The 26029-nt window shown below is 39.3% G+C and overlaps 1 protein-coding gene across 4 annotated transcripts in view; it reads left to right on the top strand.

Moving 5' to 3' along the window:
* Positions 1 to 26029, top strand: part of CBLB (Cbl proto-oncogene B) — a 246417-nt gene that overhangs the window by 89386 nt on the left and 131002 nt on the right. For all 4 annotated transcript variants that reach the window (XM_080654165.1, XM_080654163.1, XM_080654164.1 and 1 more), the window contains exon 4: positions 21069 to 21215. In XM_080654165.1, coding sequence (XP_080510291.1) covers positions 21069 to 21215 — 147 coding nt within the window. The remainder of the gene's footprint in view (positions 1 to 21068; positions 21216 to 26029) is intronic.

Here is a 26029-nt window from a genome sequence, read left to right as displayed (position 1 = left end):
TTATGTCTCTCTTATTCTTGTGGTGTGAAAATATTCTTTAACGCCAAACAAGTGATTGGTTTTGTGTTAATGCCCTTTTGGTGAAATGAATATGAATCCTATGTTAGTTTCCCCTATTTTTGTTGTTGTCAGACATTTCAAGGTCTTTTAAATCCAAGCAGTTGGAAACCAGTGGTTTATAGAACATCTTCCTTCATCAGTCCTCTTTTATTGAAAAGGCTTGCTTCTCTGCATCACTGCTCTTCAGAGCCTCTTAGTTAATTTTACCCTTGGTTTATTACTCTGAGCTGCCTCTCAGTGTTGGGCATGCTTACATGCCCTGCCAAGAGTCTCTTTCTGCCTTTCACTTTTCTTCTCTCAGGTGCCAGAATGGAGCAGCGTTGCCCTCAGGATTCTGCAGCTGCTCCTTTCAAGCTTTGACACTCCCTGGCCTGGTTCCAGCCTGTGCTCTTGTGTTCATCACTCTGTCACAGGCTGTGCCAAGATCTTTCTCTCTTTGATTAGAGGTTCTCATGATAAAATTAGTTAGCCGGGCTTGATTGACATTTTCCAAGGATATTTATGCTGGTGGATAGTCTGGGAGGCGCTGATTGCTCTTTAATTATTAAGTTACAAGGAGATATATAGCATGGGAAAAATCAGTTTTAGGTGGGAAAAGCACCTTTGTGGCATTTTGAGATGATATTTTTTATTTCTCAGCTGGCAGGTCTTATTCTCCCTCCCTGCTCCCACCCTACCAGCCACCCACTTTGCTGTAAGGATCGAATCAAACATGGCAGATGTATTGCTTGCTTGCATTATGAATCTCAAAGGAAAATGGTGATTGAGGGAGATTATTGAACAGAAAACTAATTTGTTCCTTTCTCAAATTAGGCATATAGGTGAGCCACACTTACAGTGAACCAGTGATGTGTGTGTCTTCTATTTTCTGTAGTAGGATGAAGCTGGCCCTCTGTCTGACCTCTGGCAATGTATTAGCCAATCAGAAGAAACAAGTTCTCCAAGGATAAAGATGTGGGGGTGACTTGGGGTGTGGTGATGAGGTTACTATCAGTCTGATATTAATATTTACAAATGAAAAGTACAGACTGTCCCAGGACTGGGCCACCAAGGACTAGGGGTGAGTCCTTTAGTGTTATTGAGCAAGAGGTTTGACAAATGAAAGCCCTACCAGTAGTTGCCCTTGAGGTCTAACCTGAAAGAGAAGCTAAATCACTCTAAAAAAGTGATGTTCCAGCCCTGTGGTGATCTTGGCTGCTGACCAGCTCATTGGGGAGGTCTGGGACAGTAGAGTGGGATATTTCACAAGTCTTATAATAGGTCCTTAAATCTTGGGGTTGCTTTACATGCAATTTTACTTAGAGGCAGAACAATGAAAAAGAAAAGGTCTTTTGAGGTTCCTGCTAAACTACTGTTTTTCAGCAGTTAAACCTGTATATGAATCACCTGAATCTATGAATCTGCATTGAAGTGCAGAATATTATTCAGTAGTTTCTGGGGTGGAGCCTGAGATAATGCATTTTTATCAAACTGTGAAGTAATGCTTAGGCTGTTGGTGTAAGGATTGAATTTTGTATATAATTGGTAGGCATTTATTTTTGTTCTTGCCCTAGAACTTAAATACCAATTTAAATCTAAGGCCCACAAAATAAGTATTCTTATTCATGTTTACTCTTTTTTTCTTTATACTTGACTATAAAAATGCTATTTACAATGAAAAAAAATATATATGGTGAATTATGGGATGAACAGTAATAAATAATAGATATTAATATAATCTGAATTAAATCCACCAACCAACATACTGGAAATTCTTCCTGATCAGAAACCAAATACTAGGGTATATAAATTGCTATTTGCAGACCTCTCATGCAGTACCATATTCACATGTGCATTACACCAAACAGATGTCTGAGAAATAGATTTTTGTTGCAGACTTTGACACAGGAAATACATCAGGCTCCATAAAACTTAATGGAAAAATGTATTTTTTAACTACAATCCATTTTTAAAGAACAGATTGCAGTGCATTCAGTGGAATCAAACAGGACTTATTCTTGAGAGCTTTGACAGAGCCTTCTATCCAGGGAGTTATCTATAAGAATGTCACCTGGTGGCATGGTATTTGATTGGTTATTGATAATGTGGAGTTGGCCATATCGAGTGACCTATTTTAGATCGTGGAAAAAGGATACATTTCTTTACTACACTAAATATTTATCTGGTGAATCATTTCTGGAAGTGAGGGAATCACTGTGGTATTTTGAAATGGAAACACATCCTTTTGTGCATCAGCAATGTGATCTCTGAGTCTGTTTCGAATGTAATACACCAGGGGCCGAGAGTCTGCCAAAGTAGAACATCTGCTTCTAAGACATAGGCTTCTGGTGCATTCTTCTCTGTGAGCCATTACTTTCTTTTGCTTGTTTTCTCAGTTTGTTAAATTTATATTATATTCCATCAAGGGCATAGGGAAGAAACCCTCAAAATTCAATTACTATCTTACAACAGAGAAAACGTCAACAAAAGTTTTTGCATTTGGATCAAGATCTAAGAAGTCCTAGTTATTAAATTATATCTTGTGAGACATTTTATTGAAAGTGGTTTTCATTTTCAACCCCTTCCTCCCCCAGTTCTGTTCTCCCTGGTGGAATCATGTTTGGATATGTAGACCTCTATATCCTTGAGTAGCCTGGTAGATGGTGGGCCTGTGCCAGTCAAATGGGCAGGCCTGCTGCATAGGGAGCAAGTTTCATATCTGTAGTGTGGTATTGCTACCCTATCAGCCTCTCCTCTGGATACAAATTACTTCTGACCCTGCAGTCTGTCATGTTGCCAGACTGATCCACACCCACATGTCTTTGTCTAACAGGCTTGCTGCTTTTCTTCCACCTTTCCACTGTCTCTCTTAACCCTTTTTAAGAGGCTCAGAATTGAGCACTTTTTCCTTTTTGCCCCTGTGTTCCTGAAGCATGTTGAATGTACCTCAGTTACATAAGGTGGGGAAAAGGTAGGTTTACAGTTGTGAGTATATGAAGCATAGAGTTTATGCTTGTATTATTGTTTATTAATTATGGTATACAAATAATTCTAAATGTACTTTTGCCCCACCCTGAACAGTGACACTGCATTGTAATTGTGTGTGGTTTTTTTAGAAAATCCTTACCTGAGGATATGTTTAATGATTTTTTAAAATTTATTTTATATTTTTGTTTATTGGTTTTTTAGAGAGAAGGAAGAGGGAAAGTAGAAAGGAAGAGGGGGGATACATAGAGAGAGAGAGAAACATAGATGTGAGAGAGAAACATCAACTGGCTGCCTCGCATACGTGCCCTAATCAGGGATTGAGTTTGCTACCAAGGTTTGTGCCCTGACTGGGAATCGAACCCACAACCTTTAGTATATGGAACGATGCTCTAACTAACTGAGCCACACTGGCCAGGGCTGTAATTGTGTGTGTTTATATGTAACTAGAGACCCGGTGCACGAAATTCATGCACAGGTGGGCTGTCCTTCAGCCCGGCCTGCACCCTCTCCAATCTGGGACCCTTTGGGGGATGTTTGATTGGGCCTAAACTGGCAGTCAGACATCCCTCTAGCAATCCAGGACCACTGGCTCCTATCCACTCACCTACCTGCCTGCCTAATTACCCCAACTGCCCTTTCCTGCTGGCCTGATCACCCCCAACGGCCCTCCCCTGCTGGCCTGGTCACCCCCAACTGCTCTCCCCTGCTGGCCTGGTCTCCCCCAACAGCCCTCCCCTGCCAGCCTGCTCACCCCCAACTGTCCTCCCTGCCGGCCTGGTCTCCCCCAACTGCCCTCTCCTGCCAGCCTTGTCACCCCCAACTGCCCTTCCCTGCCGGCCTGATCTTGCCCCCAACTGCCCTCCCCTGCCGGCCTGATCTTGCCCCCAACTACCCTCCCGTGCAGGCCTGGTCACCCACAACTGCCCTCCCCTGCTGGCCTGATCTCCCCTAACCCCCTGCCAGCCTGATCTCCTCCCTGACTGCTCTCCCCTGCTAGCCTGATCTTGCCCGTAACTGCCTCTGCCTCGGCCCCCACCACCATGGCTTTGTCCTGAAGGAAGTCAGACGTCCAGAAGATGGCCAGTTGACCTAGTCTAATTAGCATATTACCCTTTTATTAGTATAGATAGATTATATAGGATTGCTTAAATGGGGTGGGGGGAGGAAGCCTATTTCATCAGGAGGAGATGCTTTTGGCAGACAAAAATACATAACTCCTATATCTGGACTGATAGCAAGCTATATGCACTATACTGCCAAACCAGATATTAAAAAATTGAACTGCTTTCTTACACCTTACACCAAACAGCTGTTGCCCTTAAAACCCCTCCTCAGCCCCACATTAGGTTTTGTCTTCGCAGTTCACCCAGATTAGGTTCTGATTGGTTGGTTTCTATACCAGTCAGCTTCAAAAGCTCTGCCTCCTAGGCATCCATTGGCACTTCTGGGAAATCCAGAATGGCCCCGCTGACAGCTCTCTCTCTCTCCGGGCCTATCTTTGGGCCTGATCCGCAGCTTCCACGGCAGCTGCTGACCAGGCCCTGCCTCTCTCGCTGCGCCCACCTTGCCCCACCCACCCGCCTGCCGCCCCGCCCACTCACCAGCCGTCAGCCTTGCTGTGATAGGAGCCTGTGGGCCATGGTGGAGGGACCAAGAGGTGCTCCATGCACTTCCTGGTGACCGTTCGTTTGGTCGTTTTGGTCGTTATGGCCATTTGCCTTTTATTGTATAGATTATTCAGATTATAAACTTCCAGAGGGCAGGGACATAACTGGTTTCATCTTATTGTTCCCATTGCCTAGAATAGTGACAGATAAGAGCAAAGCCTCAAAAAGTATTTGTTGAGTGAATCAACTTTATTAAAGTCACTGGAATTCCATGTATGTAGATTGCAATTTCTATGTACATAAAATCATTCTGAAAAACGGAGAACTGATGTTTGTGCAAATAAGCTAGACTTTTAGAGAAGCAGTGAGCTAGCTGCATCATGAGGTAAGATATGTCAGAGAAGGAAAAGATTAACTGGTCCTGCTTTTACAGCCTGATCTTTGCAGATTACTACAAGTAAATATTAGTTCTCTTTAATATTTAATTCCTTTAATATGTGACTAAACAGGAAATAGGTAAGACAGAAATAAAATTTTTATAAGTTACTAGAGGCCCGGTGCATGAGATTTGTGCACTTGCGGGGGTGGGGGTCCCTCATCCAGGCCTGAGCCCTCTCGCAGTCTGGGAGCCCTTGGGGGACATCCTTAGCCCTGCAATGGAGGCGGGAGAGGCTCCTGCCACCACCGCTACGCTCACCAGCTGTGAGCCTGGCTTCTGGCTGAGCGGCGCTCCCCCTGTGGGAGTGCATTGACCATCATGGAGCATCTCCTGCACTGAGTGTCTGCCCCCTGATAGTCAGTGCACCTCATAGTGACAGGTCATTCTGCCATTCAGTTGATTTGCATATCAGCCTTTTATTATATAGAATAGGATTACATGATCCTTCTTTCTTTATTCTAAGGGTTAACTGAATATCCAAACAGCTTCTTCTTTTTAAATATTTGGGACTTCTTCTTTTTAAATATTTGGGTTTTCTTATTTCTATTAAGTTTTAAATGATAGGTATCTCCAGGAGAGGAATAATGATTGATTCTTGTGCTTAATGTATAAATTAAATCATACAAAGTCTTGGGTGTAGCAATACATCTATTGAATAACCATTTCACTTAAATGCATTTACAGGGGTAGACAGGTACAATGATCTCTACAGCAGTATTTTAAAATGTGTTCTTCTGATTATTATAGTAATGATTTAGGTACAGCTGGGAGCGATAGGAACTATGATTAAAAATCAGTATGTATACTTCAGTGTTGATAAGTAAGGAATTATTAATAGTGTCTGACTTTTAAACAGAGACCCCAGTGAATAGAAGTAGACAAGCCAACATTCATGATGATTTCTTATCTAGACATATGTCAAATCTGGTTATGTTAAATCATTTTCAGAACACATGTGATTTAAATGGCAGCTCAATTAAAGGATTGCTATAAAGTCTATAAACATTCCAGGTATTTGCTTACACTTTGCATACATATAATATTAAGGGGGTTTCTACCTTTAAGCATTTAAGACTTGTAGAAATTAAGTCTGCTGTCAGTATAAATCAGTGGATTAGTGTAATGATGTTTTCACAGTTCAGTTCGCTGTTTGGCCATCTAAATAAATATGGTTTGGGAATTCACTGTAGTAGTAGGCTCATTTCCAATTAGCATAGTCCAGGGTTCTTATAAGAACCTCTCTTGTTTGAGAGCAGCTTCCACTTTATGTGGTGTTGGCTGGGGTTCAGGTTCAGCTGGAGGATCCAGTGGCCTCACTCGTATGCCTCACATTTGTTGCTATCTTGCAGCGGGGAACTCACTAGGGCCTTTCTTGCATGACTGGGTTTCCTCACAGCATGGTGGTTAAATTCCAGGGTGTTTTCTAAGATTTAAAGACAGAAACTGCAGATCTCATAAGTCCTAGCTTCAAAATTTACACAGTGTCATTTCTACCACATTCTGTTGATCAAAGCAAGGCACAGCCTATCTCAGGTACAAGGGATAGACTCCACTCCATGATGGGAAGAGTAGCAAACATTTTGGCCATCTGTATTCCTCCACAAATCCTCTGAGCTAAGTACTGTTATAATTCACTAGAGGCCCAGTGCTCAAAATTCGTGCACGGGGGCAGGGGTGGGTCCCCTACCCAGCCTGCAACCTCTTCAATCCGGGACCTTTTGGGGAATGTCTGACTGCTGGTTTAGGATCAGGCCTAAACCAGCAGTCGGACATCCCTCTCACAATCCTGGACCACTGGTTCCTAATCGCTCGCCTGCCTGCCTGGTCGCCCCTAACTGCCCCCCCCACCCCCCGCACTGGCCTGATCGCCCCTCACTGCCTCTGTGTGCCCCTAACTGCCCCCCCCCCCTGCTGGCCTGGTCACTGCTAAGTGCCCCCCCCCCCCCCGCTGGCCTGGTTGCCTCTTACTGTCCCCACTGCCAGCCTGGTTGCCCCCAATTGGCCCCATCTGCTGGCCTGGTCACCCCAACTGCCCTTCCCCCACTGGATGGTCACCCCCACTGCCCCCCTGCTGGCCTGGTTGTCCCTCACGGTCCCCCCGCCATCCTGGTCACCCCACGCTGCCTGCTGTTAAGTCATTTGGACATCCCTCACTAACCCCTCTGCTGGCCTGGTCGCCCCACACAGCCTGCTGTTCAGTCATTTGGTCGTCTCTCACTAACCCCCCTGCTGGCCTGGTCATAGGCAGCCACGTTGTGAGGGCGTGAGGGTCAATTTGCATATTGTCTCTTTATTATATAGCCATGGTCGGCAAACTGCAGCTCGCGAGCCACATGCGGCTCTTTGGCCCCTTGAGTGTGGCTCTTCCACAAAATACCACAGCCTGGGAGAGTCTATTTTGAAGAAGTGGCATTAGAAGAAGTTTAAGTTTAAAAAATTTGTCTCTCAAAAGAAATTTCAATCATTGTACTGTTGATATTTGGCTCTGTTGACTAATGAGTTTGCCGACCACTGTTATATAGGATCCTTTCAAGAGGAGGAAACTGAGGCTTAGAGAGGTTAACTTAATACTCAAGGTTATTCAGTTTTGAATTGGTTTAAGAGATAAGTTTGACTCTAGAGCTGGGGCTTTTTACTATAGTGATTTGCAGCCTTCAGGGTTTAAGCCAATTAGAAACATTTGTATTTCTACTTCAGAGCCAGTATTGGAGGGAGGCTGGTTTACTGATGTGTGGGTTATTCCATTTGTAATCAATCCGACTGAAATAGTTAAGGGATTTGATTCATAGTATTGATCAGCCATCGTATGGTAAATGTAACAGTCTCCCTAAATTTGGATATTTTTAAACTCTTGGTTGCAATGAAAGTTACTAGTAAAATTTTTAGACCTGATTTTTCTGTGCCTACTACATGTAGTAGCATATTTCCTTACCAAGAACAAATAAATAAAACTGACTTTCTAAACTATAAGTTTTCCAGTGGGGATACTCTGTTCTGGTAGTCCACATTTTTATATGGTTTCAGTGTTCTGGTATTAACTATTCATTAACATGAAACACAGAGCTCTCACATTGCCTTTTATTTATTTATTTTTGTTATTTCTGCTGCTTTGTGGTTTTCATTGTTTTGAGAGCCAATGTTATTCAAGGATTTTTCTTTGTTGAAAAAAGAAAAAAATAGATATGCTTTTTATGGCAAACAACAAAATAAAAATCAAGGCTTCCAAATATACTAATGACTTTTTATGCTTGGTATAATTTCAAATTTTTATGTTAGATTTTTATGTCCTGACTTCAGGATTTCTGCAGCCTCTGACTGAAGTATATTGAGGAACGTCTGAAAACTGAAAATGTTACATTCCCTGTTGTACTCATGTATTAGTTGCAGGTTGGGAAATGTATTCACAGTTTTTGCCCAAAGCATATGGACTTTGTAGTGCCAGAGTCATCTAGTCACCTTCTGCTGGCTGGAATAAAAGTGATGAGAGCCCTGCTGCATGATATGAGACCTCAGAACTTAGGTACACAATAACCTCACTTTACAGAGGACAAACTGATAAGAGAAGCTTCCAGCTCATTTTCATATCTATATATATATATAAAAGCCTAAGTGACCGGCCAGTAGCTATGATGCACACTAACCACCAGGGGACAGATGCTCAACGCAGGAGCTGCCAAGCAACAGTAACTTTGCAGAGTGCCCTCTCGGACTCCTGGACCCCTCGGGGGATGTCAGACTGCTGGTTTCAGCCCGATCCTTGCAGGCCAGGCCAAGGGACTCCACCTGCCAGAGGGACCCCACTCACTCCGCAAATGCCCTTTGAGCCCTGGCCCTGCCCCAGGTGTGGCCAGCCGGGGAGGGACTGTGGGAGGTTGGTTCCAGGGTGTGTCTGACCCGTCTCGCCAGGTCCCGCCCCACTGGCCACCTTCTAATGAATTTCCTTTCAATATGCACAAATCTGTGCACCGGGCCTCTAGTTGTGTAATAATGAGATAGCTATACTTGGGTCTAGAACCCCATGCTACCATTGCCATGTTTTCCTCCACTATATTCCAGAATTTCCTTTATGAGGCTTATAGTTGAAAATGTGGGAACCAGTTTTCTAGAAGATCTTAAAACTACCACTCAGATACAGAGTAAGTTACATCCAGTTTACCTTTTGCTAGTTAAGAAAATCTTAGGCCTATTTTTAAATTATATATTTGTTGTTAATAAATCTAGAGACATAGAAGCATGGAAAAGACTGTCGAATCTCAGCAGGAAGGAGGGGGTGGGTGGATTGGAAGAGATCAACCAAAACATATCCTATCTAATAAAAGAGTAATATGCAAATTAACCACCACTCCGCTACACCCACAAGCCATGCCCGCAAGCCATGCCTATCAGCCAATCAGGAGCGAATATGCAAATAAACCCAACCAAGATGGCTACGGCCACAGAGAGCAGGAGGGAGGCTTGGGTTTCCCCGGCAATGGAGGAAGCCAAGCTTTCCGCCTGCCCTTGCCGTCCTAGGCCTCCACTCAAGGCTACAAAGTTTCAATGATAGAAGATACATAAATTCAAACAGAAATGGTGGCGCCACGGAGCTGGAAAGAGCAGGAGGCTAGGGTTGCCCCCAGCGATGGAGGAAGCCAAGGTTCTGCAGCCCTGGCCGGCTCAGGCCTCCAATTAAGGCTACAAAGTTTCAATTATGGAAGATACATAAATCGCAGCAGAAATGGCTGCCACCATGGAGCAAGCAGAAGGCTTGGCTCTGCTCCAGGCTACAAAGTTTCAATTGTAGAAGATAAATAAGCCCCAGATACCAGGGCCTCCACTTGGGTCACCAGGGGGCATGGCTGGCCTGCAAACCACCACAGGCCCCTCGCCCAGGCCGCCCCACACCCCAAGGGAATCCCCACCCTGATCCGGGACACCCTTCAGGGCAAACAAGCTGGTCCCCACCCATGCACCAGGCCTCTATCCTATCTATTAAAAGAGTAATATGCAGAATGACCATCACTCCAACACACAAGTTGGCTGCCACCATGTGGTCAAAGATCCTGCCCCCATGTGGACACAAGATGGCCACCACAAGATGGCCAGCAGGGGAGGGCAGTTGGGAGGGACCAGGCCTGCAAGGGAGGGCAGTTGTGGGTGATCAGGCCAGCAGGGGAGGGGAGTTGGGAGGGACCAGGCCTGCAAGGGAGGGCAGTTGGGGGCGATCAAGCCTGCAGGGGAGGGCAGTTAGGGGTGACCAAGCCGGCAGAGGAGGGAAGTTGGGGGCAACCAGGCCTGCAGGGAAAGGCAGTTGGGAGGGACCCAGGGCTGCAGGGGAGAGCAGTTTGGGGGGACCAGGCCTGCAGGGGAGGGCAGTTAGGGGTGACCAGGCCTGCAGGGGAGGGCAGTTGGGGGGGACCCAGGCCTGCATGGGAGAGCAGTTGGGGGGGACCAGGCCTGCAAGGGGAGGTCAGTTAGGGGTGACCAGGCCTGCAGGGGAGGGTAGTTAGAGGTGACCAGGCCTGCAGGGGAGGGCAGTTAGGGGAAAACAGGCTGGCAGGGGAGCAGTTAGGCATCAATCAGGCTGGCAGGGGAGTGGTTAGGGGGTGATCAGGCTGGCAGGCAGATGCAGTTAGGGGCAATCAGGAAGGCAGGCAGGCGAGCAGTTGGGAGCCAGAAGTCCTGGATTGTGAGAGGGATGTCCAACTGTCCATTTAGGCCTGATCCCACCGGGATTGGGCTTAAATGGGCAGTCGGACATCCCTCGAGGGGTCCCAGTTTGGAGAGGGTGCAGGCTGGGCTGAGGGACAACCCCCCCCCCCCCCCCGTGCACGAATTTTGTGCACCAGGCCTCTAGTATGCATATGTGCATAATCCATGTACACAGACAATAGTATGGTGAAGGCCTGGGACAGGGGGTAGAGGCAGACTAGAAGGGGTCAATGGGGAAAAAGAGACATGTATAGTACTTTCAACAATAAATATTTTTTAAAAAAGAAATATTTATTGTTCTTGCTATATTCAGAAAGTTTAAGAATTTTATACCTGTCTAAGAAAATTTTACTGTAAAACTGGTAAATTACTACAGCCATGATTTTCTATGATTGCTTTACCTTTTTGTTTTTTCATTTTGAAGAAAAAAAAATCCTAATATGGTCTTAGAATGCTTGTTAAAAAATAGCATTCTTCTGTGGAACTATAGACATCTAAATTACTCTTTTCCTTTGAACCATTATCATACATACATATCATATATCTGGTAAGCTGAAGAAGAAATGTGGGTAATTGAATCCTCAGGTCATGTGTGATTATAAACTTATTTAATGCCATTCTCTGATAAGAAATATATGTGATATGCTAATTTATCTATATAACCATCAAGTATTTTCTAAAATAATTCAACTGGAGTCATGTTTTACAGGGGACTATTATAAAAGCAGGAGATACAGTCTTTAATTAGAATTAGACTTCTCATTTTATTTGGAGAAGTTCTTGGACTTTTTGACCTTTGTATTCCCTGTTTTATATTCTAAAAATGTGAAATTATGATTGAGTCCTTCTTTTAGGGAAATATTTGGAAAAATACTAGTGCGCCATTGGTGAATGTACTAATAGTATGGAGGAAGGGCTAATACTTTTTAGAATGTCGGGGATTAGTGGTCAAGTAGGTGGGTTGGGAGACTGCCTCACAGATGCCTTTTCAACTTGAAAGCAAAAGCAACATGGTATCAGTGGGGCCTGTCAGAGGGTTGTGAGTACTGGTGTCTGGAAATCTATTCACTGTCCTAAAAACACATTGTAGATTTGCCTGCTGAGAAAAGCAATACAGTAGCTTTTAATGACATTCTTGTTTCTTGTTGAAAATAGTAAAAGTTAAAGAAAAAATGAAGAAAAATTTTTGATAAACTAGTGGAGATTACTATGGTTTTCTTTTTTTTGGTATATTCTATATATTTTTTCTATTTACTATAATGTGATAGTAAGCTTTTTTATAGAGCTAAGACTGGCATACTATTTGTTATGTCATTTCACACTTTTATGGTACATGCATGTGTATGTGAGCACACGCACAAAACATTATGACATGGCATTCATATCAGATTATACCAAACATCAATGAGAAGTGCTTGGCAGATTTGAGTTTGCTTTTATTTTTATATTTGCTCCAATCATATAAATAAAGATGATTTTAATTTCTGGGGAATGGGTGGAATAAGTCTCATGATTTTAGTTTTCTTCAGTTAGTAACACACAACATGAGCACCAGAGAGATGAGCCATCCCGTTCCTCCCCTTGTGGTTCACTTGTCTTTCACTTCATCCACTCCGAGAGAGCAGGGTTGAAGTAGGACAAAGGTATCCATAAGGAAAATTTCCAAAGCCACAAGGAGGAAGTAATTGTCAGGGAATAGATAGTGTGATGGGAAACTATGTTATGCTGCCTCGAGATGTATGACACATTTGTTCAGTTTACTTGAGTTTCTGGAAACCACTCATGGGGAACATAGCATTAATTTCCTTTAGCTTGCTGGTACTTTATTTTGCCATTCACAGAGAAAATTTACAAAAAAGGGAAAGAAAAGATCTCAGAACTCACACAACAAATATATATATTTTTTTTGTAATTTAGATCAAACCCCCGATTTTTAATTCTCTACTTAAACAGCTTTTGTTAAAATTACTTTTCATTAAGGTTTTAGCAAGTTGATGCCTTACTCTGCATGTGGTTTCTGTGGACTGTTTCTATATACTGTTCCTATATATGTGTTTGTTAGCACTGTTTTGGGGTCAGGAAATCCTTTCTTATAGTTCTTTAAAAATTTTCACAGTTCTTGAAATTAACATTAGTTGGCTATTATGTGTGAGAAGTTGTTATAGGTAAAACAAGACATTTTCTTCTCCAGCAAAGACTTATGCTCTGATAGAAGTTAAATGCAATATGGGTATAAGATAACCGTGATGCTCTTCAGAGAAAACTTTGTGCTATGGCCGGTAAGGTGAAGTGGTAGCAGTGGTGTGGCATTTAAAAGCCTGGTAGATCACATCTCTGGGAGGGTATGGAGAAGATGCCATAGGAGTACTTCAACTTAAAACTGGTACAGATGACACTTAAGCAGACTGAGGCATAAAACTTTGTATCAGAGAGGAGGAAGAGGTGGATTAACCCAAGGTGTGGATCAGGAAAAGCAGACCATTCATATAGCTTGAGGGGAGCACAGAAAAGTGGTGTGAGAAGTCCAGGAAAGTTAGCTTGGTCCCATGGAAGGTAGAAATCCTTGAAGAAAATATCTATAATTATAAAAGCGTAATATGCTAATTAGACCTGACAGCTGAATGACCTTCCAGATGTCCTTCCGGATGACCTTCCAGATGAAGCCGGGGCTGCGAGGGCCGAGCCCCTTGAACGAATATCTTGCATCGGGCCTCTAGTATATTTTAGGAGATTTTTAAACTATATTCTGTAGAGTAAAAACACTAAAAGCCATCTCTGAAGTGTCAGATATGATACAAAATTCAATGGTGGCCTATTAGGAATTGCAAAGAAAAAAAGTGAATCTAGTTTTTGAAATAATGTTGTTTCAAGGGCAAGTTTGTTTTGTTTGTTGGTGAGACTCCTCTTCTGTCAAATTACCCCTGGTTTTGAACTTCTAATGTTTCAAAATAAATAGAAAAAAAAAAGAGAACAAAGTTCTACTATCTTCTAGTTGCTTCTATATGAATCTCACAGCAACAGTGACTTTCTGCTTAGTTCACAGAACTTTTATCTTAAATGAAAAGAAATGTAGAAGTAGTTTTTTTTCTTTTCTCTTTCAAGTATTAGACTACTCTGTATTTTTAAGATATATTTTACAAAGGGATACTTGTTACAGATTAGGTTTAATCAAAAGACTTCTAATACCAAAGACAAAATAATTTTCTTTATTGAAGTAGATTGTTAAGCTTTTAAACCAGATGAAAGTACCAGAGATCATATTATATTGTAGTAGGTTTTCATAATAAATTTTCCATATAAAACTGTTTGCTGAAATCATCAAAGGGATGTTGTTAACCCTACTTTGACATTGCCACAAAGTTGAAATAACTGTTATTTAAAAAAATATTTGGGAAGCTTTATTGAATATATTGAGATATGGTTTGCTGTATGTAATCCTTTTCTTCCTGTAAACTGCTGTTATAATCATAGATTTTAAAATCCACATGGCTTCATTTAATGATATCTAATTGCTAGCCTAATTCACATTCACTCTCCCTTCCCAGTGCGGGGCCACATTCTGGTCAGAACTACACCACCCCAGAAATTACACAGTGCTCTCATGGATTACTGCCTTTGTTCTGGTTCTATCTCAGCTTTACTCTCATAATTTTCTATACTTTGGGAGATCTCTCAGCCCCTTAAATTTATTAAGAATAGGATTGTATCATCAGTATCTAGATCAGGCTATATAATAGACAATCAAGATTTGCAGAATAAATGACTAAATGGATGAATCAAATACTTGCCCATTGTTTACTGTGGAATTATCAAAGATCACATAGCAATTGGATCATAAGGCAAGAGGGTTGATTTTACCTTATTAAGATGGCTATCAATATTATATGGGAGAAAGAAGAAAGACTGCTATGACGAATATTTATACTTTTAAACAGAAGTGGTAGGTAAATTAATAATTATAGTAAGTAAATGATTTGTTAAGAGTTTTAAAAAATAGATGTGGTAGGCTTTGCCTACATGTCTTGTTTATTTCTCATAACAAAGAAATAAATTTAATTGAAAATTTTTAGAGATGAGGAAATAGATTCAGACAGAGGTTATGTAACTTTTTCAGGACTACCAGGAGAAGAAGGGTGTGAACCCAGTACTGTCGAACTTCTGAACCAAACTCTTTAATATAGGATAGTTGGTAAATTAAGCATATCTTTTGACTATCTCCTGGAATTTGTCAAAGGGTATTACAATTGATTATCATGGGCGTATTTCCTGGTTGGGTTATGTTTAAATAAGGCATTTGTAAGTTGTCCATTTAAAATTATTTATTATAGAAAGCAAATGTATTAATCATAGGGGCAGCATCCTTATTTTGAGGGGTAGCCTCTTGCTCTTGTTCAAGAGTATACTATAGGGAGCTCCCGGCTCATCTTTCCTAGCCACACTTTCGGGGCTTTGTCTCCCTAGCCACATTAGTGGTGTATTATTATGTTTTCTTTAACAAAAGAAAAAAATCCTTCATTGGTTACCTATTTTAGTGAAGTTTTTTGACTGACACAGTTTGCTAAATTCCTTTTTAAGTGAGCCGTTCCATTTCTTTTTTTTTTAAATTTCTTTATTGATTAAGGTGTTAATATGTGTCCTTATTCCCCCATTATCTTCCATCCCTCCCACTCATGCCCTCACCCCCCTGTTGTCTGTGTCCATTGGTTATGCTTATATGCATGCATACATGTCCTTTGGTTGATCTCTTCCCCTTACCCCCACCCTCCACTACCTTCCCTGAGGTTTGATGGTCTGTTTCTATGAGGTGGTATGGAGTAGATTGAAAATTGCCCTTCTGCCTGAATCTTGGGTTAGATCTTTCCTGGGCACACTCCTGACTTCTATGATAACTTGGGGAGATTCTCAGTCTTCATTGGAATTTGGACTTTCAAATTATTGAAAACTTAAAAGCATCTGAGCAAGGGAATGGGTAAGATCCACTTTTATTTAAAACTCTCAGGATCCATCTTAACTATAGTCTATTCCTAAGAGTCTGCTCAAATTCTTAGGAACTATAATGTTCACAAGATAAAATAACTGTGTGAAGTAACTCTATTTACTTATCCTGGAGGCTGCTACATCAGAAATTCTATGAATGAAAATTGCTCTTTTACTGGATGTGAGTTTTATTTTAAGTGCCACTGTTTATATTTTTATGTCCTGCCTTTTTTTTGTATGTTGATTTTGTTTCACCTTATAAAGATTAAAAAGAACATGTTCTAGCTTTTAAATGTGAGAATTGAATTATTAATAGTTTTTAATTAAAAAATGGTCCTCCCCTGTTTTTTCCCCAAAGCAGTGCATTCTCATAAACTCTGGACCTCACTAACGTAAAGTGTCATTTAAAGTGTTTCACTAATTAAGCATTTAAAGCTTTTTATTTTTCTTTGATTTATGACGCAGTTTTTTTGAATAGAGAAAATGCAAAATCTACATGCAACCGAATTAGATTACATTCTTTTTGTGCCCCCTTCCCCACATTTTAGTGGAGGCTGCTAATCAAATCTTGATTTATTTTATATTTTTAAGATTTAACTTATTACATTGAGATGGCTATAGATGTTGTATTGCCCCCACCATATTGTATAATAATCATCTACTCATGCCTTTTTGCCCCACAATATGTTATACCTTTATTAACGGTGGGATTGTATCATTCTTCATCAAAACTTGTGCACCCTGAGTCTCCAAATGATGTTGGCTGTAGCCACCTTAAGCTTCAGTGACTTATTCATGAATAGTGAAGCATCATCATTTCAATTGTGTTAATTCACTCTGCTTCAGCCTTGCATTCTGTGTAGTAGTATAACTTGACTTGTGGAGAAATTGATTTATAGCATTTTAAAGAAATATAGTGTTAAGTGATTGAGTCCAGGATAAAAGAGGTACTTTGCTACTTAGGTGATATTCTTGACATTGCTTATACATTGTTCATATATATATATATATTTTTTTTTTAATGTAGCTAGTTTTCCTTCTCTCCCCCCTCTCTGCTTTTCTTCTCTTTTCCTCCCTTAATTTTCTTCATGGTTCCTCTAATATTAACATCTTTACTGGTTTAACCCCTATTGAAATCCAGAAGCTACTTTGGACTACCTGGTATATCAAAATAGTTTCATTTCATAATTATTTCTTAATAACAAAATCTCACACAAAACAAAATTTTAAAAAGGGGCTTGTGATGGTTAATGGGAAATGTGTTAGTAATTAGTCAAAATAAAGTAGCTCTTATACTAAAAGTGAACGAATATTGCAAAATTCCTTGTAAAATTAATTACATTTATAATTATAAGATTATTGAGCCTTTGTAGACATAATTTTATATTTTCATTATTTTGAAGTAGGGAGTTTTAGTGATGGAAACATTCTTAATTAGTAAGCATCAAATCTTTATTAAGCAGTCATTATTGTTGGTCTTATGATGAGAGGTAATCAAATGAGCTTAGGGAGAATTGGACAAGTATGGGAAAGTTTTATAATAGGAAAAAACATTTCAGCTACAAAGAAGATGTATAGTTGTTGCCCTCTTTCCACTGTCTACATAGTTAGAGATGACTGTATTCTTGGCATTTACTTTTGAATTAGGAAGTTATTTTTTAATAGATATCTCAGTGTTCAGAGAAGGCTAGGGAATTAAAGCACATTATGTCTAGCAAAAACAAACAAAAAAGAAACCCACACAATTATATGAAAAACAAAACCTATTTGCCCTGGTAATAAATTTAACTGACATCATATAGTAGAATTATTTCCTTTTTTTTCCATATCTTGATGTTGATTGCAAGCTCTGTAAATCAGTCTTTTCAACAATAGATTTCCAAAATAATCACTTACATATTTATGGTATGTGTATGTATATAAAAATTAGCATGGAGGGACCTGGAGAGTATTATGCTAAACGAAATAAGTCAGGCAGAGAAAGACAAGTATCTCATGATCTCACTCATGTATGGAATATAATGAACAAAATAAACTGATGAACAAAATAGGTCCAGAGACATGGAAGCATGGAACAGACTGTCTAATCTCAGAGAGAAGTGTGGGTGGGTGGGAAGAGATCCACCATAGAACTTGTGTGTGTGTGTGTGTGTGTGTATACACACACACACACACACACATACACACACACACACACATAATCCATGGACAAAGACAATAGGGTGATGAAGGCCTGGGGCAGGGGTTGGGGTGACTTAGAAGGGGTCAATGGAGGTGGGGAGGGAACATATGTAATACTTTCAACAATAAATATTTAAAAAATATATAAAATAAATACAGTCTGTTATATGTGGAAAATAAGGTAACATGAAACTCTTGCATTTACATACTGTATGTTTAACAACTTGAATTTAAGTTATGTGTTTTTTTTTAAAGACTAAGGCAAAATTCACTTTCATTGCCTTAGAATGCAAAAAGTCAAATAAAGATTTGGTAACTCATTTGCCAGAACAAGAAAAATTAAACTACACACATTTTATAATTAAACAGTGGTTAGATATATAGGTACTAGTGATTACTAGAGCTTCAGGGCTGTAAATTATAAAGAGACAATGTTACTATTTGTGTTTTAAAGTTTAGTGTCTACATAGCCAGTGGGTCAAATATCCAAAATGGGTAATCATTGGCATTGTGCTTCAGACTTTAGATCTTAACAAATAAAAATGGAAAACATTTGGAAAGGATTAAAGAACAAAGAAACAAGGGGATGGAGAACAACCAATTCAGAAAATATGAAACAGTTGGTTTGCCCTAATTATAGCCATCTTGATTTTTCTTTTTTCTTCTGTATGTATGTAACAGTTGGAGTTTCAGTAGAAAATTAACCCTTTGCCTAATTATAGAAATAAATTTGGTGCAGATTTTCTAAAGTGACTTTATGCTTTTCCCTAAACTCAGATTTCAAAAGTCAGTTGCAGTTTGTGTTGGCCACAATGCTTTCCTTTGATATGATTCAGCAGTTTACTTTTCATTTTCTAAGACTGAATTTCTTATATCTACAATCATCTAAATGAGGGTGTGTTGACATAAATGAGAAGATCAAAGATTCAACTAATTGAAGAAGTTACACATTTGAATTAGTCGGAGTTGTATGGAAATGTGGCTGAATCTAAGCAAATGATGAAACATTATGCATAATGATAATGATTTTGCAGATTGTTTATTGTTGTCAGTTAAGCACTAAAATAAGGTCTAAGGCTTGACCCTTTTTTCCCATGAATTTTCTCATACCTAATAAAGGTTATGGAAATTGGGACATTTTGATTTTCCAATAGAGATGAATTTATTTAGATGTAGATTACTTTCTACCTGATTGCTTGCTTTTCATTCTTTTTCCACTTTTTATCACAAATACCTTCATTTATTCTGTATTCATATCACATAAAAAGTTACATATTTCTTTCATAATAAACCTTTTAGAAAGAGTCATACCCATTGACTTTAATGACAGGTGTATATTATATGATCTCATTGGTACCTAACATGTTTATTTTTGCTTGTTATTTGAGAGTCATAAAACACAGACACATAACTAAAAAAGAGAAAAAAGAACCAAAACTTTCATTGTCAAGGTCTTGTAGAAAGATTGTAGGATTTTATATACATTACAGATTTGATAGCTTTCTCTGTTAATTTTCTTCTGTCTTTACTTTTAGTCCTGAAATAACTATTGCACCCCCAACTCCTACCCTTCAGACTCCTCAACAGGCACACAAATGCAGTTGAAACTTCAAAATGGAAATGTTGTATATATATATATATATATATATATATATATATATATATATATATAGTGCATAAACAGAAATATAAAGAAGCAAGGTCGCTTCAAAAATTATGATTTACATACACTCTGGCTAGATGGAGTGTCATCCTGTGCACCAAAAAGGTTGCAGGTTTGACTCCTGGTCAAAGCACATTACCCACGTTGTGGGTTTGATCTCTGGGTGCATACCGGAGGCAACCGATCGATGTGTTTCTCTCTCACATTGATGTTTCTCTCTCCCTCTCCTTCTTTTTCTCTCTCTCTCTCTCCCTCCCCCCTAAAATCTATTAAAACACACACACACACATCCTTGGCTGAGGATTAAAAAAAAAGACTAACATTATTAAGGTTTAAGCTTATGAAATGGTAGGAAGGAGTGCAGATGATACTATTATTTTGAAATATGAGTCATACTTTATATTATGTCTTAAATCATGTAAAAATCTCCAGGACTTTACCTGGACATTAGAATAGACAGTATCTCCATTTCCCTTGATTCCATTTCATTTTGGCTCCCCATTTCTTGTGTGTATTTTTTAATCCTTTCCCAAGGATATTTTTCCATTGATTTTTAGAGAGAGTGGAAGAGAGAAAGACAGAGAGAGAGATCAACGTGAGAGAAAGACATCAATTTGTTGCCTCCTGCATGAGCCCCAACCAGGGCCCGGGCCAGGGAGGATCCTGCAACCAAAGTTCGTGCCCTTGCCTCGAATTGAACCGGGACCCTTTAGCCCACAGGCCTATACTCTATCCACTGAGCAAACTGTCCAGGGCAAGCACCCCATTTTTTATAGTGAGAGCTCTTAACAAGGGGAGTACATGAGAATTGCTTGAGGAGCTTCTAAAATAGGCACATATTTGGAACCCATCATCAGAAACTGACTTTTTTGTAAGAGTGGAAAGTGTATTTGACAATTTTTTTCATTATTTTAGATTCCTCTGCATCATGTTCCAACCAAATTTTCTCATCCTGTCTCATGCCATTTCCTCCACTCATCTGTTCTTCTCTAGCCATGCTAAACATAGGTATTTTATAAACAGTTTTATTCCACATCTCTGTGCTTTTGCACATGTTGTTCCTACTCTCATGTTTTCTCCATTCTAAGTCCTAAATCTGTCAAACAAATACTTATCTTTCTAGATTCTCCTCTAATGTCATGTCTTTCCTTACTCCCCCATGTTGAAATAGCCACTCCGTATTTAGAATTTATATTTGGTTACTTTTTTTCAGTGTCCATCTCTCCTATTAAATTCATGTAATTTATTTTGTTCATATTTATGTTAAATGACTATATGGATTAGTAAATGGAAAGCCTGTTAGGAATTGAAATGGACAACTTTTTATGATCATTATTTTTAGAGTCATTATTAAATAGAGGTTCATGATCAACCACCAGCACCTAGGTAGATACTGTATGTAATTTTATTTTTCATAATATGTGATACTATTAAAACTATATATTTATTTATTTTTCTTTTGTTTACCCCTTTGTGTTTACAGGCGAAATCTCACAAAACTGTCCCTTATCTTCAGTCACATGCTGGCAGAAATCAAAGCAATCTTTCCCAATGGGCAATTCCAGGGAGATAATTTTCGTATCACGAAAGCAGATGCTGCCGAATTCTGGAGAAAGTTTTTTGGAGACAAGTAAGTAAAAATCATTTTCTAGTTTGGCTCCATCTTTGAAGAATGACCTAGTCCTTCCTCCATTTCCATATGGTATAGATTTTAGTTAGTAGTTTGAGAATGTACTTGAGTGTTTTTTGATAAGTATTTTGATTGCTAATTTTTCTGTTCAGTGACCACAAGTATACCTCAGTAACTGAATAGTTTTATGTTATTACAGAGTAAATATCAGTTATACAGCATTTATTTCATGATCATTCATGGAGTTAGTTTGCTCTAAGAAGAAGGCATATGTAAAACAGTTTCTGTACATGAGATGCTCATAACTTTTTATAATTTAGTAAACAACACAGGACACATGTACAAAATAAGAGGCAAAAAAGATAGATAACTATGAAGATGGTGTTATTAATTGCTCTGACAGTTTAGCGGGGAGCAGTTGCTTCAGAATTTCAGGAGTCAGGGACTGCTTCCTAAAGGAGGTGGTGGTTAAGCTTGGTTAAGACCTGAAATCCAGGTAGGAGGAAACCTTAGAACCTTGATTCAAGCTTTCTTTGTATCATTTCACAGAAAGGATATATGTGTAGTAAACAAGGAATATAAATAAGGGTGCTATTAGCTCAAAGTTGCATTATATCATAAAGTGGCCAGATAAAGATGTTTTCCTTTAGGTACTTCCTGCTCAGACTCAGGTGAGTGTGGTAAATAATAGGAGCTATATATTTGAAGCCAGCATAACTTAAAACTTACAAAATTTAAAAAGAATTTGTTGGGAATTCCCAGTAGATTGATCAATACCTGAACATCAGGAGGCAAATGTTTTCTTCTGTAACCTTTGAAGGGTCCCTTTGATGAGAGTGTACATCAAAATGTCCTTGAATGTAGGCAGAACCCCAGCTGAGTATTCAGGAGGAAGAGACTGCTTACACATGGATTATTGTTTTCATCCTGTGTGAAAAGGCCTATGTTTATACATTAACTGCGAAATGAGACATATTAAATGTTGGTATATGCTTTTGATGGTCTTAGTTCTCTGATGCTGGTGAATTAACTATACTATTGTCTTTGTTTTTTTCTTTAGGAAGTGCTATGTTTATCTATAGTTACCACTATGATTAAAATATACTTACATAAAGCAAAGCACATTTTATTACATACATAATTTTTGGGCTTTGAGATTGTGAAAGCCTTTTTCCCACTTCTTAAATACCATATATTTTGCATTATTTTTAGGCACTAAAGGAGGAAATGCCACTATTGCCGTTACTAGGGACATTCTGTATTCCAGAAATCTAGCTATTTGCAATGCTCTGATATCCAGTCACAAATGAGGAATTAAAAAAGAAATGAGAATAACAGCCAAGAGTGTGTTAATTACATATTTGTGAATAGTAGAAAAGAGAAAGGTGTTGATGAGTTCTGAGAAAAAGAACTGAGAGAATTTCTGGAAGTCACAGTTCAAATGTCAACACTGAACCTAATGCAAATTGTTGGTAACCTTCAAAATAATTCTCATCTTAACATTTTAAGAAAATCTATAGGACAAATTGTGGTATTTGTTTTTGAAAACTGAAAATTTTAGTGAGTCATGAAATTACTTGTCAAAAGGTCAGTAAAAACTGGAAAGATTGCTCACACTTTTTTCAAGAGAGGAGTTTGTTTTGTTGGCACCTTAAGCCACAGAGCATTATGCATTTGAGACATCTTTATTTCCCTTTATTTATAGCCATAGACATCGAGGAGCTGAAGTTTCTGTTCAACTGCTACATGAGTAAAAGTGCTACTAAATCAAACAGGATTCTTGAAATAACCATTAAATACTCTCTCTACCTCCCAAATCCTTGCACTTACATCTCCTATCTTCACTTATTTAAGAAGCTGCTTAGTTTTTCTTTAACATTTTTACTTTTGGGATGAGGGCCAAATTTAAAACTCCTTCTGGAATTCAGATATTGTTCTGTAGTCATCAAAATTAATGATTCTTTTAATAGATCATTGGAGAAACCATCTTAATATTCTCTGTGGGTTTTCAGCTTGTCGTTCCACAATATTTTATTGAACGCAAGTGAACAAATGAATGAATGATATAGCCTTTCAAAAGGTTGAATTCGTTTATCTTCCTTATGTTCTGATACTAGTTTGCATTTCACATAACTTAGTTCTTGCATGGAAGCATTCCTGTCATTTATCATTTATCCAGCTTTTCATTGAGGTCACATGAGAATTCTTTTATTTGCCCTAACTAGCACCTTTGAACTTAAAGCAGCATTTTTGCCCAAAACAGAACCATTGAGGGCTTAGTTCCAAAAATCAGCCAAACAGATTATGATTTTTATAAAGCAGCTTTTAGCTTGAGGAGTATTATTGTGACTTTTTACCCCAAAAAGAACTATCAGTAAGAACAAATTAAGATTGAGTTAAAATTGGGAAAAAGCTATTTTTCAAAGGACATGTTAAAACTTCTACAGGCAATTTTAGGATTCAGCCCTTATAAAAACAGGCAGCCAACATAAAATCTTCAGGTGTCATATGCCTAATGCTTACTTTCTCTGCTTCTCAACCTTTTTGAAGTGATGGCAGGGTTCATCTCCCTGCTCAGCTGTGAAGAGACCCGCCTGCTTGAGGTCCTGAGGGGATCATAGAACATGTTGTGTCAGGGTAAACTGGTTGGGGAGTTCTGTATTTGTTAGACTCTTATGCAAATGGATTGAATGTTTTCATAGTTGAGTTCTGCTTTTGCTTACTTTGTCGTTGATCAGGAGATGGTAGAAATATGTAGGAAAAGAGAAGTGACATTATTGAATAAACTAGAGGCCCGGTGTACAACATTTGTGCACTCAGGGGGGGTCCCTCAGCCAGACCTGCACCCTCTTGCAGTCCGGGAGCCCTTGGGGGATGTCCCACTGATGGCTTTGGCCCACTTCCCATGGGTAGCGGGCTTAAGCCGTCAGTGGGACATCCTTAGTGCTGCTGAGGAGGTGGGAGAGGCTCCTGCCGCTGTGCTTGCCTGCCGTGAGCCCGGCTCAGGGCTTCTGGCTGAGCAGCACTCCCCCTGTGGGAGTGCACTATCCAGCAGGGGGCAGACCCTGCATTGAGCATCTGTCCCCCTGGTGGTCAGTGCATGTCATAGTGACCGGTCATTCCACCATTCGGTCGATTTGCATATTACCCTTTTATTATATAGGATGTGTCTAAGTAAATTCTGCAAAATGAGGCCAATACAAAACTGAATCTTTGTACTATGGATTAGTAATTTGTAATCTAGAAACTTTAGGCACAAAGTTTCAAGAAATGTGTTACTAGCTTTTAAAGGAAAGACACATTAATATATTAGACTCTGGGTGACATCATTTTTCTAAGGTCAGATAGCAGTTACTGGACTACTCCTACTAAGTACTTTTGACATTGAGGAGATTCAGACATACATTTCTAACCAAATTATAATTCAACAAGAACCTTGGATTCTAACTCTTGAATATTCTTATATATCTTCTCTTCCCCAGCTTTGCTTCAAGTTCTATTCTTCAATTTCAAATTCAGATTCTTTTCTGGCTTTGTGATGGGCCTTCCTGTCTTCAGTAACAACCTATCCAGTTGTTTTGCTTAGTGAGACCAGTATCTTTCTAAAAAGTAGAACTAATCATTCTATTTTGTTTCCCTGAAGTACTTCTCCAAATCCTTATTGATTCTGGGTTAAAGTCTAAACTCCCATTAACATGACAAGCTTTAGGAACTATTTTTTCCAGCTTCATCTTTTTGTACCCAGCTCATCCTCAAAGAAATAAACTATCCAGCACTCTACACTTATTTCCTAATGGTGTGTCTTCTCCCCCCGACCCTACCCCTTCCATCCCCCCACCTGATTGTGTTTGTTTCTCTTTGTTGCATTACTGGGTGGGAAACCAGTTTCCCATGATTTACCCAGTGTTGCCACTTTGGAAGCTTTCCTTGACTATACTAATCTAAGGTGGACACCCTTGCTCTATGCTCCCAGATACCTGTGCTCACATCTGTCATACTAGACCACAGTGAACTTCTGACATGTTTGCATTTCACCATAGACTAGGAGGGTTCCTTGAAGGCAGGAATGATGCCTTACTCATTGTTATTTCTCAGAGCCTGGCACATATCCTGGTATGTGTAGGCACTAATAAATGTTATCAGACTATATAAATAATTGAATGGGTAGCTGGATGGGTGATGTCTATTTCTGATCAATATTTTCAACGACTTTATTCTCTACAAATTGTTGTTTTTATCATCAGTTCCCATAGTTCTACTCCCTAAATGCCTCTTTCCCTCTTTTTTACCATCCTAGAATTTTGACACCCTTCTTCAATTCTAGCTCAGAAATCCCCCTTTTTTGGTTGTTCTCAATAATATACACCCTGTTATGCATTCAACTTTAATTACTCCATGCTTTGTGTTCCTACTGTGTTTTAAATACATTTATATTATTGAATGTTTATTATATGGGTCTTTCCACTTGACTATGAAGTTCTTATTGATTTTCTTATTCAAAAATTAGTGAAAACATATTTATTAGAGTTATATGTTGAACTCTGTGTTTATTGCTTCCATACAAGCTAACCCTATTTTCAATATAATGTTGAAACATTCTTTAAATGGTTAATGAATTAGTCCTTTGGCTATTGTAGTATACTTAGCAGTGATTGTTGAGTTCCTGGCATATTTTTCCAGCATTTAAGTTCTCTCTTTCTTTACCTATGTCCTGTTTTTCAGTGAAGTGGATTATTTGGCTCTTTCCTGACACATCAGTAGTTGTAGGTTTCTGTGTCCTTACTCTTATTGCTCTTTCTTAGGAAGATTTTTAT

The sequence above is a fragment of the Plecotus auritus genome, assembly GCF_963455305.1.
Source record: "Plecotus auritus genome assembly, chromosome: 2".
Classification (NCBI taxonomy): Eukaryota; Metazoa; Chordata; class Mammalia; order Chiroptera; family Vespertilionidae; genus Plecotus; species Plecotus auritus.
The sequence above is the reverse complement of the archived record's forward strand: the minus strand, read 5'-3'. Positions and strand labels throughout refer to the sequence as shown.